General features: G+C 33.9%; 3 protein-coding genes across 3 annotated transcripts; 1 reads left to right on the forward strand and 2 right to left on the reverse strand.

Annotated features, from left to right (window-relative positions):
* Positions 1-202: 202 nt before the first annotated feature.
* Positions 203-1,737, reverse strand: LOC127080788 (uncharacterized). The gene is made up of 4 exons (XM_051021082.1): positions 1,338-1,737; positions 838-1,250; positions 482-690; positions 203-297 (listed from the first exon to the last, which is right to left on the reverse strand). The coding sequence occupies exons 1-4, from the start codon at positions 1,350-1,352 to the stop codon at positions 203-205; spliced, it is 732 nt and encodes a 243-aa protein (XP_050877039.1). The 5' UTR covers positions 1,353-1,737.
* Positions 1,738-2,132: 395 nt separating this feature from the next.
* LOC127084849 (uncharacterized) lies at positions 2,133-5,275 on the forward strand. Its single transcript, XM_051025369.1, has 3 exons — positions 2,133-2,684; positions 4,133-4,285; positions 4,955-5,275. Exons 1-3 carry the CDS (start codon positions 2,427-2,429, stop codon positions 5,048-5,050), a joined length of 507 nt encoding a protein of 168 aa, XP_050881326.1. The 5' UTR covers positions 2,133-2,426; the 3' UTR covers positions 5,051-5,275.
* Positions 5,276-6,627: 1,352 nt separating this feature from the next.
* On the reverse strand, positions 6,628-10,295 carry LOC127084850 (grpE protein homolog 2, mitochondrial). The gene is made up of 6 exons (XM_051025370.1): positions 9,911-10,295; positions 8,810-8,978; positions 8,521-8,714; positions 8,253-8,420; positions 7,420-7,548; positions 6,628-7,065 (listed from the first exon to the last, which is right to left on the reverse strand). The coding sequence occupies exons 1-6, from the start codon at positions 10,040-10,042 to the stop codon at positions 6,979-6,981; spliced, it is 879 nt and encodes a 292-aa protein (XP_050881327.1). The 5' UTR covers positions 10,043-10,295; the 3' UTR covers positions 6,628-6,978.
* Between the last annotated feature and the right edge of the window lie 8,222 nt (positions 10,296-18,517).

Below are 18,517 nucleotides of genomic sequence, written 5' to 3' on the forward strand. Positions count from 1 at the left end.
GTCATACCTTTCTTTGCAACCAAAAACTGCTCCAACAACCAAATTATGTCCCTTCAACCTCATTTTAAACTACGACGGTAGCAAATACAATTGTCTGGTTATGGTGATTAACACCAGGAAAAACAACAAAAGGGCGCTTGTACTTATTTTTCTTGTATGTAGCATCAAAAGCAAGCACATAACCAAATAGTTCATAATTCTTTTAACTTTCACCATCGCTCCAAAATAGGTTTTGTATCATTCCATCAGCACCTACCGTGTGTGCAACAAACATCAATGGATCTTTAACACAAAGATCTATAAGATACATAAGAACACATTTAGCATCAGAAGACATCGTTTTTCTTTGTCTTGAAATTTGATTATGTACGCCCTTCTTCAAAAATCCCACCTTATCATGCCCCCCCCCCCCCCCCCGATAGCATTTGCAAATGCATCAATTATTTGAGTTACTTTGGTTCCAGCATTGCAAAATTCTTACTTTGTATCTTATCAGACTTACTAAGCTTCATGTTAGCCGCCCACAACTTGTAGTGTTTCTTCTTTAACATTTCATAATTATGCTCAAAGGTAAAAACTGTGATATACCAACGATGTGAAATTATATCAATATGCACCCGAAATTTTGCTCCACGTCCACACCGGATTTCGTGCTTCGGGCCATGCTTTTGTTGCTCAACTTTGTCTTGCCTAAATCCTTTAAGGTTACAAAAAAGTGTTTGTTGAATAACATCTCAATTCTTAATTTTAATAACTTGACCTTTACGGACCGCGAAGCCGTTCATATTTGCAAACCAACAGTAAAATGTGTAAGCAACTTCTAGACTTCCAAATTACAGCATGGAAACATCATCATTTTGCAAGTTAAACGTGTCCATCTTTACAATATTGTTGACATTATCAACAATAAGTGATTCGTCTAGAATTTGATATGGAAATATTGATTCATTCAAATTATCTAAGCTCCATTTTAAACCTTCCCCGTCAGTTCCATCGTTGTTTGTATCTGTATTCCAAGATTTGTGTCCACTAGCATCACCAAAATCAGTCTCATCATCGTATTCACCTCCATCAAATTCATCATTTTCATCTGCATCTTCATAATCGTATTCACCTCCTTCAAACTCAAAATCTTCATCAACAATTACATTATCATATTCAACAATATCCAAGCATCCATCACTAACAATATTCAATTCACCATCAACGTTAACACGGTCCTTCTCATGTATAATTTCATCAAGTGCTTCCTAAAAAAATATAAATAACTAAATTAATAAATCAACAACTAAATGGGTTACAACTACAATGTAAGATTGTTAGAAAATTTCACTTACATAGTTAACTTGCATTACTCCATGCCCATCAATATCACCAACATCCGTCTTCGATTCAATATCCTTGTGATTGCCATCAGAGATAACCAATTTCAATCAATTTTTAACTCAAACTACAATAATTACAACACAGAAGAATATGATTTACAAATCCATTTTTAATTCAAACTAAAAACTTATCTTTTAATTCACTAAAAGGAGCTTCAGATCCAACTAAAAGAAGATGATTGTCATATCGAGAATGGAAGAAATGAGGAAGAAATCAAAAGGGAAGAAATGATAATCGAAAATGGAAGAAATGATATTCTCAAGTTGCAAAAGGAGATAGTGGAAGAAAGGAAAATGGAAGAAATGATCTTCCCAAATTGCAGATGGAGACAAAGCAGACAAAGTGTTAAGTTTGATGATGTTTTATTATATGTGCGATAGTGAAGTGGTGAAACAGATCAATCCAACGACTCTTGTTCAGTTGAGAAGAAAAAAAAAAGAGGTATCTCACGTGAGAGACTTATACTACCCACGCACAGGAGACGACATATGGAGTTTGCTAGAAACTCCATTGAACTTTCCTATTATAAAATATCTCATTAAAAGATTTTGGTTTTAGTCCATTTATTTTTATTTATTTATTATGTTTTTGCTCCCTCCATTTCAAAGTAATTGTCATTTTAACAATCTGTTTTAAGTTATTTCTAACCCATCAATATTACTAATTTAATAAAAGTTTAACATGCTATAACAAATTAATGCATTTCTATGTTCAAAATACCTTAATCAAGAGTCATTTAGTACTGTACTAGTATTTGTTTGTAGTGTATTGCAAAGCTAGCTACTTTACACGCGGATACCGTTGCTCTGTATCAGTAGTCACCATCGATCCTCTGAGAACCTTGACTTGACTGCAACAAACAAATTGACGACACTGATGCACCCATCTCTAAAATCAACAATCCCTATTACCTCCCACATCCTTTTCAAACAAGGAACAATTCACTTGTCACTTTCTCACTACCTCTTCGGTCTCGTCTGAAGCCTCTACCACACAATAATACTTGCTGTTTCATTCCATTCCATTTCACCGACAACACAATGGACACGGTGGGTTCTACCAGGCTGGGTCGAGCTTCCTCTCGCTACGGTGCACCCGCAGTCTTCAGTGGTCCTGTCAGAAAATGGGAGAAGAAATGGGTACATGTTTCTCCTTCTTCCTTTAACAACAACAAAAATAGTAATGCTTCGTCTCGTTTACTTCTTCGCCGTTGGACTCCGGTTACCAACCGTTCTTCCGCTGAGGAGGCCTGTGATGTCTCCGATGAGCCACCCAGAAGGAAGTTTCGTTATACTCCTGTAAGTCAATGTCTATTTAGTTGGGGTTTGGTTTTGCTATTGTAAAGTTTCAATTTTTATTGCAATGTTTTGATGGGTTTGTGGATTTATGTGGAGAAAGCTATTGTTATATGATTGGGTTGGGTTGGATTGTATTGGAATTTATGCATGCATGGTGAATTGAGATTTGAGGTACTTACTGATGATTCTAAATTGGGATTATATTGGAATTGGAATATCTACATGTGGGATGAATAGGGGTTTGAGGGCACTGACTAATTGTTCTTAATTGTGATTTTGGTTACGCTGTGAATTTTGGTATTGCTGCAAAATGAGGTTAAATATGGTTGATGTTGTTGCAATTGCAGTTGTGATACCATTGCTGAGACCTCTAAATCCTGTATATTGTGGTTAAAAGTTCAGTGTTGGACCCAATTTAGAACTATGCTGAGAAGAGAAGCGACTTTCTTTGAGTTTATGATTCAATTTTACTTGTTATGTTATTTATATCTTCAGGGTTTGTTTGTGATTAGGGTGGAGGAAGATCGTAGTTATCATTTACTATTAATATTATACATTTTTAAAGAAAAAAGAGACTTTAGACATATCTATGTTGTTAGAGCAACCAGTATATAAGATTAAAGAGAAACGAAAGTAAAAGACAATGAATGCGATCGATCTTTGTTAATGCAGTTCGGTCAATGACTCAATGGTGCCTACCTCTGCGACTACAGAACAATTATAGTTCCTTTCTATTTCTGTGGTGAATTAGGATTTCAGTGTTACAAGCAATATATGTAATAATACGTCTCAGTTTACAATAATACCCTTGAACCATATCTCTGGGGATACCGCCCCTGCACCCCAATCACCTACCCACAACAAAATGTTGGGCCTAAGACACGTTGGGCCAAACACAACGCCCCTGCATCTCTTCAGTGTCTACATATATATGAGTCAGACTCAACACTCATCTATAAATCCAATATCGTCTTTTCTTTGTAGTCACAAGGCACAACAACTTGATGTCTTTTTGATGTTGTTTTCGCTATGTTCTTATTATATGAGTCATACTCAACATATGCTATAACATGATGGTGTTGTTTGTTTTATAAAGCCCATCTCATTTAAGGCTTTGTAGTTGTTGTTCTTGAATATAAAGAGGGTTGTGTCCTATGTGATAGAAAACAGAATTACAGACAACAATGCATTAGCAGAATTAGAGAAGAAAATAGATACACTGGGGATAATGATGTTGAAATTCATAAGTCAGGCATGTGTTTTTGTCAGTTAATGACTAGATTTCTTTAATTGAAATTGGTAAAAGAACAACCAATCAAGAAAAGTTGTTGAAGAAAATTGTGTCCTGTCTAATCTTATTAACTACCATATCCTTTGTTGGATGATTGTTGAAGTTAAATAACTGCTTTTCATTATAAGTGAGATTGGTCACCAATGTCATGATGCAGATTGCAGTGCTTGAAGAACAGAAAAAGGGAGCTGTGGAAAAGGTTGAAAAGGAACCCACAATTGAGACTGACCAATTGACAGATAGACAGACAAATGTGAATCGTGAGGTGCACAGGAAACTGAATATGAATGAAATTTCAGAGGACTCAAAGGTAAAATAACCGAAATTTTCCGTTTCTGGTTTTGATGGTTTTAAACATTTCTCTAGTATCATTTTTTACACTTTCAATGTGGGCACAAGACTTGATGTTCTTTAAGTTTTATCTTAGTCCTCCCCATCCCTCCCCTCTTAACTCTCTAAGAGAGCTTAGGTGAACTTTTTGGGTCCAATTCTGCTCAATTTTTCTACCTGAACTAGGCGTGCCAAACGGGTATCTCCGCCTCGCTTAGGCCCGCCTCGCAAATGCCCACAAAAAATCGGGGCGAGCATAATTAAGGGTGAGAATCTAAAAATTTGGCCTGCCCTGCGAAATAATGAGTGTGGGACGGGCATGCGGACTTTGCACCCCTAAAGACTAAAAAGTTGTAAACAAAATCTTGTTAATATCTGCCGCCGCAAAAGTCCACAAAACAACAGGGGAGGGCAGACATATTAGAGGATGCATGCCTAAAACCTTGGCCCACCCCCGAAAAAGCACGGGCATGTCAGGGCTCGTTTTGCCACCCCTGACATGAGCCACACAAGGATCTACATAGTTGTTCTACCTAAACCGCGCAAGGATCTAGCTGTAGCTAATTGCTTATGGTGGGAAGGTGCTTCTTTTGTTGTTAAGGATATAACATCATAATGAACAATATTAACATTGGTTTATGTGTTACAGGATTCAAACATGAGTAAGGTGGATCTTGGTTTGGACTTCCAAGGAAACAATGGTGAAAACAGCCAGAACAGCGATGATCCAGTGGGTGGTCCATGAACAAAGAATCTTGGAATTATGTAGTTAAGATTTTGTATATAGTAAGAACTTGGCTCTTAACTAGTGCTATACGCATGAGCAATGAGCAACTAGTGTATATCAGCAAGTTGCATTATGTGATATGAATCATTTGAGGCTCTGTTTAGTACCTGTAGTGTAGACAGACAACAGTACTATATGTAAATATAAAATCTCAAAATGTGGTCTTTTGTGTTTTTCTTTTCACCAACTGCATTGAACTTGGGGCATGTAGGAATTTTAGAATATTAAAGTCAAGACAAAAGAGTTTTAGTTTTTAACCAAGTAGTTGGATGCAAATAGTTAATGAATTTCGGTTGAAAACCCAAGTATTTGAATTTGATTCTTGAACAAATCAATTGGCAAATAATTTCTGATATCACAACCAAATTATGGATTATGAGAGTCTTTTCTCCTAGAATTGGGATGTCGAGACTAAAAAAAGTAGCTGAAGTTTGCTTATTTGGATGATTAAAAGTTTAATTGGGGATTAGTCCCTTTTTGAAAATAATAATAATTATAATAATAATAATAATAATAATAATAATAATTATTATTATTATTATTATTATTATTATTATTATTATTATTATTATAGTTTCTTAAGTGAAATAATAATAATATTTAAATGTTTTTTTATCATAATAATAATATTTAATTTGACATTCACATTTTATAAAATACTCTAAAAATTTTAAACTTTTTAATTATGTCATTTTAAAATTATTAAATTTAATTTAGAGAAAATACTTCAGATTTATCATTTTAATAATTCTTTTTATTTTTGTAATCAAAAAATAAATTTTGTCTAAATTATTTTAGTTTTTTTCAAATCTTTATAAATTTTAAATTTTAAAAATTGATAATATTTTTAAAAGTTTATAAATTGACCTTTAATTTTTTATTTAATTACTTTAAAAAATTTAAAAATGATAACTTGATCCCTATTTTTCAAATTTAAAATTTATCAAAATATCCACACAAAAAAATTAACAATGAATTATTACTTTATAAATTTTAAAAATAAAAAAAAAATAATTAAATCATTTAAATTATTTAAAGTTTTAAATTCTTTAAAAAAATTAAATTATCTCCTCACGCACTAAACATTTTATAATTGATTTTGCATAATGATGTGGCTATTGTTTCCTCAAAACAACACAGAAAATCTCAAATTTGACCCATAATTTATAAATAGGACCAAGTTTCATAATCGAGTCGCTACTCTTCCCATCCCGCATGTGTAATGTTTCAATAAAACCACTAAATTTTATGGCGTCAAATGCATCTTTTGGATAACTTAAGCAGTTCAGATGCACACTTCTAAAAATAAAAATAAAGAATTTTTTAGTAGCAATGGCAGGAAAAACATCACCCAAATCCTTCTTAAGCCAAAAGGACAATTGCACACTAGCTATCCAGGGAGAGTTCCATTAGCTAGCAATGTTATCACACCTTTAAAATGACAAACTATGCAAACACAAATAGAAAAAGTAACAGATATAGCACTCATTACCACGGTCATCTCCCCCTTCAAGCATTTATCAATATATCCCACATTAACAAAAAAACCAGCTGCATCACGTCAAAACTTCACTTTAAATCTTACAATGACTGATTTTACAAATTATGATTTGCTAACAGAAACGGGTACAGTACTAAACTAGAGACCATTATAATGAATAAGTAAATACCATGAATACAACCAAAATCTCATGGAATCAAATCCATATACTGTTTTTGTTATTATTATTAAAAAAGAACTTGGGACATATAAAGGAAAAGAATAGTCCTCTCCGTTTTGACGAATTAAAGCTATGCAAAAGAGAACTAGAGTGAGTACTACATAAAAAGACATCGGATAATATCCGATAAGTACCCAGTTACTCATGCATTTCTTCATGCAATGATCATTCATCTGTTTTGTTTTCCTCAACTACGTGTGTTACCCCAACTTCTGCTGGACGAAGTACGCGGTCATAAAGCATATATCCTGCCTGCAAATATAACCAAATTAATCCCTTTTCTTTCACATGCAAAAGTATTGTTTTGATTGAGTTGATGGTATGAGATGGAGAAAGATCATGAATGGAATGGAATGACAAATGGTGGTGTTTACAATTCTTAAAAATTAACCATCAAACAAGACCAAGAGTATGATTGATCACATTTATTGCTACATCAAGGGAAACAAAACCTCCTAAAGAAAATGTTTGGAAAACACATGCCCTTTGACAATAAAATGAAAATAATCAGCATTGGAAAACAGGAACAATTTAGTCTAAGGAAATTTTGAAATGGTAAAAGAAAAACTGAATCACAAGACCAACATACGATCATATGTAAAGTACCTTCAGAACAGCTCCAACAGTGCCTGGAGGTTTGGAAGCATCAGGTATTTGGAAGATGGCATTATGCCTGTTTGGATCAAATGGTTCATTTGTAGGATCAAATTTTTCTACACCATGCTTTTTAAGTACCTGTAAACAACAGTGGTCAATCTTAAATAATAGGAATGAACACCGGTATTATCCATTGAAGCACATTACTTCAAAAACCAATAATGCAATGCAACCAGTCTATTCTCCAAAGCATGGCCATAAGTTTACAGGATTGTTGTTATATATGATTGTTTATCAAGTCTATACTTTTCAAACTACATCACTATAGGTATTTTTAATAACTTGCATATTTAGTAGTATAGTCGTATTGGTTCGTAATTGTTTCGTATGTGTCGAAGATCTTTTGGGATTTTAGTATATAGGAGATTATGAATCTATTCCTAACACTTGTAGATTAAGTAATAGGAAACACTTTTTCTTCAATTGATTATCACATCTATAAATTATCAAAGCATATTGCTATCTTCTTGTATGGCTATGTTCCTAGTTTTCTTTTGTTCTCTTCTACTCTTCTATGCTGCTTTCTTTAATTTCCTAGACAACCAAGACTTGAATCATTCAAGAGAGGGGATAAGAAATATCCAACCCATCACAAATCAAACCTTCAGAACCCGCCTATTTTCTATCATTAATCTAGAAAACCATATAAATCTGGAAATTATAATTTGACAGGTGAAAATTAAACAAAAAAACAATCAATCAAATGACTCAGAAAAGAAAGGACATGGATTAGCTTTGAATCTAACAACTAAAGTGCTGCAGTATAAAGTAGAATAGTCTACCTCTGCAAGTTGTTTCTCAGTCATTTCAACACCTTCCAGAAGCGTTTTCAGGAGTGGTGCAGTTTCATCAGATTCTTTAGGTGATTCAATTTTTGAAAAACTGTCCTTTACAACTGAAGAAGCTCTTCCGAGATTGTCAGCAACATCTAGTAAACTCTTGGCGAAATTCTACATCACATTAGAAACCAATGAGCAAAGAGTTGAAAACTAAATCATTAGGGAGAAAGACAGCTACATCACAAAACAAAAAAAATATCAAAACATAGACCTGTATAGCAAATTTTTTTGAATTCTCTGCATTGCGCTTAGTCCTGTCCATGACATTCTCCATCTCTGCATAAGTACGTAAAACTTTATCCTGCATTTTTTCAATCTCTTTGTGCTTCAACTTCAAAAGTGCTTCTTTCTCAGTAACAAGCTTTATTAACTCATCTTTGGATAGATCACATTCAATCTCTGCATCTGAATATAAAAACAAAACACCTTTTTGTTCAAAAACTCCACACTTTCTGTTGACAGATTGACATTGAAAACGAGATTCTGAAATAAACCTTAACCTGATTCCTTCGTTTGATCTTCACCATTATCTTCTTCATTCCGATCAGTTGCATTAGCCTCTTCACTTGTTTTTGAAGACTCCGATGAGGCTGAGGTAGAAAATCCAAATCTTGGAGTCAAGGATGAACTTATTGAAGGACAAAACAAATTGGCTTGAATCGGAATAAGCTGGGACATTAGAAATCACACATAGAACTTAATGAGAACTTCACAAAGCATAACTAAAATTAAATTACTCAGACAAATAATTGAGGGGCAAAACGTGATCTAGAAATATACAGCAACAATAAATTAAAGCTTTTCTGTAAACCATAGTTTTCCCAGACACAAAACTGCACAGTTGCTCTGGGTAGCTGAAATCCATTTAAGAGGTTAACCTCTCCCAACCATGGTTTTAAATTGCAGTCATCAACTGCAATTACGGCCGCAATGTTGCTGATAAAGTAGCTTCCACAACCGCATCGGACCGCAATCGCAGTGTGAATTAAAATCATACATCTAGCCGCCATTAGAAATCAAATTAGACAATTTTGCACATGTTTCTACAAATATTTTCATCAAAACTCAAAATTTCAGAAACCTAAAACTTACTTTACTTTGTATGTAATGAATTTTTTTAACATAAAGTATTTATCAAGTGTTTTTAACTGTTAATTTCAAACACATTCCAATTAAAATTCAAGCTGCAAGCATCACAACAACCACAATGACAACAATCCCAACAACCACAACTGCAACCACAATATAAAACCATGCTACCAACCAGGGATTGAACCCGACCAAATGGACAAGAAACCTAAGTATCTACCACTTGGGTCATACCACCAAGTTGTACAATAAATTTAAGGGTACCCTAAATTTAAACTTAGTTCAATAGTTCATAGCCACAACATCAAAAAAATAGAAAAAGAAATTTAGGATGCAATAAATTTAAACTCAGTTGAATAATTCATCGCCATGACATCACAAAATATATATTAATAAAAAGAGAGAATATAGGGTTAAAGGTTTATCACTAAATCCTAAAACCCTAGCAAAACCCTACAATACAAAATTGGGGAAAATTACATTTTTCTTATTCAGTATTACAATAGAGATACCTTACTAGCCGATTGATGAGGAAAGGAACTGAAATGATGGAAGAAAGTGGTGGAGAGGGGTTGTGGCTTCTGCAACGCAGAGAGAATCGTGAAGCTTCTGGAAGCTCGAGAGAGTACCCTATAGATGGACATGGCTGAAGAAGAAGAATTTGAAAGGAAAATGAAAGGGGTGGGAAGAGGATTGAAGAGGGAAAGGGTTTATGAAACTGGTTTCGGAGGAAGAACGGAGAGAAAGAGAGGAGAAAATGAATAAATGATGGAAAATTTGCTTGGAAAGAAAGAAAGAAGAGAACTGAATTGGGTCGGGTCGGCGAAGGAATGTAGGTTTTGGCGTCGGTGTAAAAATGGTGTGGTTGGAAAATTGAGATCAAATATTTTTTTCAATAATTTATTTTTACAATTTTTTAAAAGAAATCTAGTATCTGGTATTTTTAAAATATTTGAAAATGTTAAATCTTTGTGTTAATTATTTTTAAATATATATTATTTCATCTTCTTTTTTAAATCACAATGAGTTTAATTGAAATACACTGACAGTGTAAAAGGATTCTACACCGTCAGTTAATCATAGACGTCGGATATTAAAAGAAGTTTGACTTTTATTTTAAAAATCTATAAAGTAATACAAACGGGGTCATTTTTTGTTAATAATTTAAGATGAACATATAATTAAGAAACTTGTTGTTAATGATTTAAGATTAACAAATAATTAAGAAAACGTCTTGGTAATAAATGTCCTAAATACAATTTTTAAGAACTCTAAATAAAAAAAGTATTTTTAATAAAGATTAAATAGTTTAATTTATACTTCCTTCGTATCACAATGAGTGATTCGGTTGATCATTTTGTTGAATTGTAATTCTTTATGTTGAAGTAGGTAGTGCTCGACAAAAACAAGGATGTGTCGAAACATGTAGTGTGCGTCGAGTTGTATTATATGTCGAAGTGTCGAAACAGGTTGTTTGACACAGGATTTCGACTTAGACTAAAATATGTATTTTTGGCCTTTGTAATTTTTGGGATTTAGCTTATAGAGCAAGCTAACTCAATTATAAATAGAGAGAGTAACCCTTATTTTCATAACAATCTTGTAATCACTTGCAGTTGCAAAATTAGCGAGATTTTTCGCAGACTGTGGGCAAAGGGAGACTTTGCAGAAATCATTTTCTTCCCCAATTTCCGTCAAACCCTAATCTTCTTTCTTATTCAATTTTCTTTTCTTGTTTTCATCATCATTGTGCAGCGATACAATCTTGCAACCAAGGTTGGTTGATTCACTCGAGTGAATATGAAGAACAAGTGAAAATTTGATCGATTGATGGAATCTTGTTCATCAAGATTGACTCAGAATTACTCAAAATTTTGGATTTAATTCCAACATCTGGTATCTAGAGCACTCGCTAAGCGATTCGTGGGAAGCAAAACAGATGGTGATGAATCATTTGAACGAGCATTTTCCGGCGAGTCTCCCAATTCTGAAGATTCGGAATTACGAGAATTGATGCAAGAAGATAAAGGTTGTCTTTTGCTATCAAAATCTTTGGAATATTGTGTAGGAGGGAGTGACACCAGTTGCAACAAACGCAACAGATGAAGAAAAAGTTGCACACAAAGAATTGAAGAAGAAAGATTATAAAAATCTCTTTATAATCCATCAATGTGTTGATTCTGATGATTTTGAAAAGGTTAGTGATGTTGAATCAGCGAAAGAAGCATGGGAAATTCTTTGAAAATCGTTTGAAGGCGGAGAGAATATGAAAGATGTGAGGTTACAAACTCACAAAAGAGCGTATGAATTTCTTCATATGGAAGACAATGAAAGCATAACTGATTTTTTCACTAGGGTTACAAAACTGGTGAATCAAATCAATGTATGTGGAGAACTCTTGACATGATCGGTTGTTTCAAAGATCTTAGGGTCATTGACTCCAAAGTTCGACCACATGATAGTAGCCGTTGTAACACCCCGATTTAATTTCCGTATTTATTTATTAGGTGTTTATTTTAATTAATCATTATTTGGTGTGATAATTAATTAAATATGTGTTCTGGTGATTATTTGAATTATTTGAATATATGTGTTATTTGATAATTGAATTTTATGAATGGAAATAGCAATTTTCTAGTAATGAGCCTAATTAATTAGAATGGGTGGCTAAGTGGGTTAAGCTCATTATGAGTTAAAAAGATAGTAATGATTTTAGAGATTAGAGTTAGTTTTGTAAAACAAGAGAAGGAGAGAGAAGAGAAGAGAAAGAGGAGAAGAGAAAACTAGAAGAAGAAAGACCTAGAGATTTCATCTATACTAAGGTAAGGGTGGGATTTCAAGTGGTTATGGGTAAACATAATGTATGTAATGTATGTGGGTTAGATATCATGAACTTAGAATTTGGGGATTTTGATTTTTGAGAAACCCTAACATGTGTATGTTTTAATCCATGAAATTGATGTTTATGTTATGATATGATGTTTCTATATTGAATTCCATGAATGGGTATGTGTATAGAACATGATTTGGTCTATAATTGCATGTTTGAGTTTCACTTGAAAATGGTTGATTTGGGATTTTGATGAAAATTAGTGGAGCTTAGAATCTTGTCTCTATGATCCTAATAGTTTATATATATATATATATATATATATATATATATATATATATATATATATATATATATATATATATATATATATATATATATATATATATATATATATATATATATATATATATATATATATATATATATTGTATAACTATTTATTTCATGAAAAATGATGGATTAATGTGGTTTTATGATAAAAAATTATGTTGGACAACAGTATTTTCGCAACAGCAGTTTTTCTGGTTTTTGACAGCATTTTCGCAACAACAAATTATCTGGTTTTGACAGCATTTTTAAAAACTCGTAAATTCAAACACTTTTGAACCGTAATTTCGTTTGAGGTACAGTTTGAACCCTTACGAAGTTAAGAATGTTATCTATAACGTGATGTTCATTTTGATAACAGTAAATTAATATTTTATCAAAAGAATCCTAATATGGATGTATGTTGTATCTGTGGTGAATGTGAATGACATGTTTTCTATTGTTTGGCATGTATTGGATGGTTTTAGCTGGATTTGTGAAGAAACATAATACTTGAATTATGTATGTGATGATGTGAATTGGTGAATTTGATGAATAACATGAATTGGCTTGTTTGCTTTCTGTTAATGTGTTGTGATGAGATGATGAATGTTATTTGATGTATTGTTTGGGATTGAAGTCAGGTTAGGTGTGTGTTGTGCAAATGTTGGATGTGGTATGCTTATGTATGATTAAGGGGTTGCGATCGTCTTAATTGCACGAGTCTTGTTTTTGTTGCACACTTACACTAGCATGAGTCTATGAAAGAGGCAATGTTGGGTAATCTTGCGTAGATTATTTGCTTGTCCCAAACTTAACGCCGAATGGGGTTTGAAAGCTTAAGACTGAATCGAGCTTTAGAGTGGTTATCTAGTATATTTGAGAGACGCTCAGCAAGCCGGAAATGATAACGGATGGGATCCACATGCATATCACATTGAGTCACACATTGAGTTACATGTGTCGGTGTGAATTGTTGTTTGTGTGATTATGTGATATGATTGTGTGGATATGATTTTGGTAGATATGCATATACGTGGATTTTAGGTGATCCATTTGATATGAATTATTGATGTGTTGTTGATGTGATATGTATGCATATTTGTGATATATGTGATGAAATGGTGACTTGTATATATTATGGAATCATGTGAAAGTTGTATACATATTTGATGATGATTTATAGATGATGATGGATGATAATATGTACATGAAATCGATATATTGTGAAATATGACTTTTGTGCATCGTTTAGTATATATATGCTTGTAGCATTCGACTAAACACACAGACAAACAAAGATAACCCTAACAAATAGCCCTAAACAAGAGAGCAAACAAGAGAGGCCTAAACAACGAGAGCCCTAAACACATAACATCCTCATTACAAAGATGATATATGTTTAAGGCGTTCGTTTGATTCTTGCTTGAATGAAAGATCCAAAACATTTTCTTTCACTTCTTTTTCACAAATATGGTACGTCAAACATCAGTACTCATGTTACATTATTTTTGTTGTTGTCATTGTTTGTTGTTGTTGTTGTTTTTGTTGTTATTGTTGTTTTTGTTGTTATTGAGACCCAAAATCGTAGAGGCTTAATCTTATAGTTGTAGTTGTCATTGTCATAAAATGTAGTTTTTCTAGTAGTGGACTTGATTTTTGACAAGTAAATCATTTTCCATTTACTTGATAAACGTCTCTGATTTGGACATTCCTTTACACTCACTTTCTCCTCTTGAGACACTCAAGCCTCTACCACTTTCGTTAATCTTCAAACCTTTCACCTCTGAAAATTATTTGGATCTCACAACCATTTAGACTTCGTCCAAAGTTATAATACCTTTCTTACCATAAAGTAGGGCATTCTTAAAATGCTCAAAAGGATTTAGGTCATGAGCTTAACAAGAGTATAGCATTGTCTTCATCTTCATCTTCACTTTAATATTCTTAAGATCATCAATAATCTTATGAAATTTTGTCAACTTCACCATTATGAATATGTTATCTACCATTTGGAACGAGTGGAGTTGTTGTTACATACACAACATAGGAGTCAAAGACTTATTCATATATAATGATTTAAGTTTTACCCACATCAAAATCGTAGTCTTCTCCTGGATAACATCCCTTAGATCTTTATCACTGAGGCACAATATAATGACACTTCAGGCCTTATACATCATATTGATCTTCTCTACTTGTGTTAGGCGTGCATGCATCGATGCCTCACCATTCAATGATTCAATACACTTCTCTTGAGTTAAGATTTCTTGCAACTTCAACGCAAAATTATTGTCTCGGGAAAACTTCTCGATCTCCTATTTACCCATGGTGCTCACTTGTCTATACCTCTTTGTCCTACAGTGGGCGTCAATTGTTGCAAAAATCTAGTAGAATAACTCAAAATAATTAAGAAGAATTATTCAGAGTTCAAATACACCAAGAAATTTGGTGTGTGGGGATAAAGAACAATTAGAACCAAAATTAATAGCCTAAAGCTACACAATGATCTACCAAAAGTGTGTTAGAATTAATTCATATTTTGTAGAAACTTGTTGAAAAAGTTTGTTAGAGGGTATTTTTGTATTTCCTAAAGTCCCACTTGTATTTAAGCAAGTGAGTAGTGTGAGCATTAGTACCTTTATTCCTTTTGTAGTGTGTGTGTGTGTGTGTGTATTTTTTTTTGTATAACCATTTTGTAACCATTTTAAGAGTAGTGGAAGTTTCTTATTATTCTCTCCTCTCTCTCTTGTTAATTATTCATCTTTATCACCTTTTGCACCAACAATTAGTATCTAAAGCTCTGTTTTAAATCCATAAGGAAACACCACGGGAAACACGTGTGAAACACTGAGGCATTGTGTGATTGGTTTTTGTTCGGAGAATTCGTGTTGAATTTCTATTCAAAATCGTAACAGAATCACATATCTTGATTCTGCGGGATTGGGAAATACTATGTTGAGGTGAGATCTGAGTGTATTGCACGAGGTTGAAGATGAACGAAAATGGTAATCTAATCACCAAGCTTCCAGTGTTCGATGAAAAGAACTAGAATCATTGGATGATTCAGATGTGCATGTTATTTGGAGCTCAAGATGTTCTTGATCTTATCAATGATGGTTACGTTCAAGTTGCACTTCCAGAAAATGCAACAGATGTGCAGAGAAATGCTCAATGTGATATGAGGAAGAAGGATCAAAAGGCATTGTTCTACATCCATCACTGTGTGGATGTGAACGTGTTTGAGAAAATCATCGATTCGACGATGATGGAAGCTGCGTGGGACACACTGGTGCGGTGCTACGACGGTGATGCATCAGTGAGGAAGGTGAAACTTCAGTCACTGTGTAAGCAGTATGATAATCTCAACATGAGTAATAATGAAAAGGTATCTGACTACATCTCTAGAGTGATTATGATCACAAATGAGATGAAGCCGTATGGAGAAACTCTCTTTGAGGAAAGTATCATTGAGAAGATACATAGATCTCTTACTCCTTAGTTTGATTACATCGTTGTAGCAATTGAACATTCTAAGGATCTGAGCATCATGCGAATAGAAGAGATGCAAAGCAGTCTAGAGGCGCAAGAGTTGCGTCTGACTGAAAGAACCTTTAAGAGAGAAGTATAATAGGCTCTAAAAGCTTATTTTGTCAAGAAATACCAGAAGCAGTCTTGGTCAGGAGCCAAGAAAAGACATGGTAGGTCTCAGAAGTCAGAAACCTCAACTTTTAAAAGTCATAAGGGAAAGGAGAAGTATGGAAAAAAAAGAAAAGTTCAATGTTACTGTTGTAAGAAGTTTGGCCACTTCGCTGCAGATTGTTGGTCAAATAAGGAGAGGAAATCAGAAGAAGCGAATATAGTCATAATTTCTTATGATGAACATGTGCTATTAATGACTTATGATTCTGATAGTGCATCTCTAGAAGACTGGTGGTATATGGACACTAGTTGTTCAAACCATCTTATTGGAAATAAGAAATGACTGGTTGATTTTGACTCTGGGAAGAGGACCAAGATCAGATGTGTTGATGATAAGTATCTGAGTGCTGAAGGAATGGGAAATGTTAGAGTAATTCTGAATAATGGCAAATCTGCGTTAATTCAGAATGTCTGATATGTTCCTGGCATGAAGAGCAATATGATGAGTGTAGGTTAATTAATTGAAAAGGGTTTTTCAGTTACCATGAAGTACAATCTTTTGAAGTTGTATGATTGTAATAAGAAGTTGATTATGGAGTCAGAACAGAGAAGGAATAGAATATTCAAGGTGAATGTTAAAACTGCAGACTCTGAATGCCTTAGCGCAACAAGTGTTGTGAAGGAAACTGAGTTATGGCACAAAAGATTCGGCCATTTGAGCTTCAGAAGCTTGGGGAATTTGAATTCAAAGGAATTGGTACGTGGAACTCTTGCAATTAAGAAACCAGAAAAGTCATACAATATGTGCATGAGAGGCAAGCAACCAAGACTGGCATTTGCATTTAAAGTAACTCCAATGGCAAAATATGCTTTAAGAGTAATGCATTTTGATGTGTGTGGACCATTTTCAGAACCTTCGCTAGGAGGGAATAAATACTTTATGTAATTTGTGGATGAGTTCACAAGGATGACATGGGTATCCCTTATAAAATCCAAACACAAGGCGTTTGCTGAATTTAAGAAATTCATAATCAAGGTTGAGAAACAGAGTGGTCAGACTCTGAAGATTCTCAGAACTGATGGTGAAGGTGAGTATAACTCTACAAAGTTCAAGAAGTTTTGTGAGGAGAATGGAATTGAGCATGAAGTGACTGCTCCATCTACTTCTCAACACAATGGTCTTGCTGAAAGGAGAAACCGAACTTTGCTTGATATGATAATGAGCATGCTAAGGGAGAATAAGCCTCCTAACACTTTGTGGGGAGAAGTTGTTGCCACTATAACATATGTGTTCAACAGGTGCCCAACCAAGAAGCTGAAGGAAATTGTTCCTTTTGAGAGGTGGACTGGAGATAATAAAAGTGTGAGTCATTTCAAAGTATTTGGTTCTGTCTATTATAAACACATTCCAGATGCTACTAGAAAGAAGTTGGATGCTATAAAAAAGGTGATGTTACTATTGGGGTATCACAATACAGGTTCTTATAAGCTTTATTGTCCATTCACTAATAAGTTTGAAGTCAACAAAGATGATATTGTGAAAGAGTCAGAAGCATGGGATTGGAGCAAGTCTCAATCCAACTCCGATGTAGAGTTAACTTCTAGAGATATTGATTATGATTCTGAAGGTGAGTCAAAGCCTGAAAATGATTTTGAGAGTGAGTCAGAACCAGAAGGCGGAAATGACTCTGAGGAAGAATTTGATTATGATCCAGTTTCTGATGGTGATTCAGATTCTGGTGGTAGTTCAGATTCTAGAAATATTCCAGATTCTGAAGGTGGTCATGCTTCTGAAGTTGGTACTTCTAAAGTTCTAGCATCTGATATTTTTCCATAATAAGAAGGTTCTGAACAAGTTCAGAGGCCGCAAAGAATCAGGAATGTTCTGAGAAGGTTTGTAGAGTTTCACATGCTGCAAGATACTGAAGTAAATTCTGAAGGGGGAGTTATTCAGTGTGCCATGTTAGTAGATTTTGAACTCGTGAGTACGAAAGAAGCTCTTAAGCAAAAAGTCTGGCTGAAGTCCATAAAAGAAGAACTTGATGCCATAGAGAGAAACAAAACTTGGAAGCTGACAAAACTTCCAAAGAACAAGAAAACCATTTGCGTGAGATGAGTTTATAAGGTGAAGCTAAATCCAGATGAATCATTTGGAAAACACAAAGCAAGGTTAGTTGTCATAGGTTTTCTACAGAAACTTGAGTTAGATTACTTTGAAGTGTTTGCACTGGTAGCAAGACATGAAATAATCAGACTAGTGATTGCGATAACTGCTAACAAGAATTGACCTCTAATGCATTTAGACGTGAAATATGTATTTTTGAATGGTACATTAGAA

Source organism: Lathyrus oleraceus, chromosome 5, assembly GCF_024323335.1.
Source record: "Lathyrus oleraceus cultivar Zhongwan6 chromosome 5, CAAS_Psat_ZW6_1.0, whole genome shotgun sequence".
NCBI lineage: Eukaryota > Viridiplantae > Streptophyta > Magnoliopsida > Fabales > Fabaceae > Lathyrus > Lathyrus oleraceus.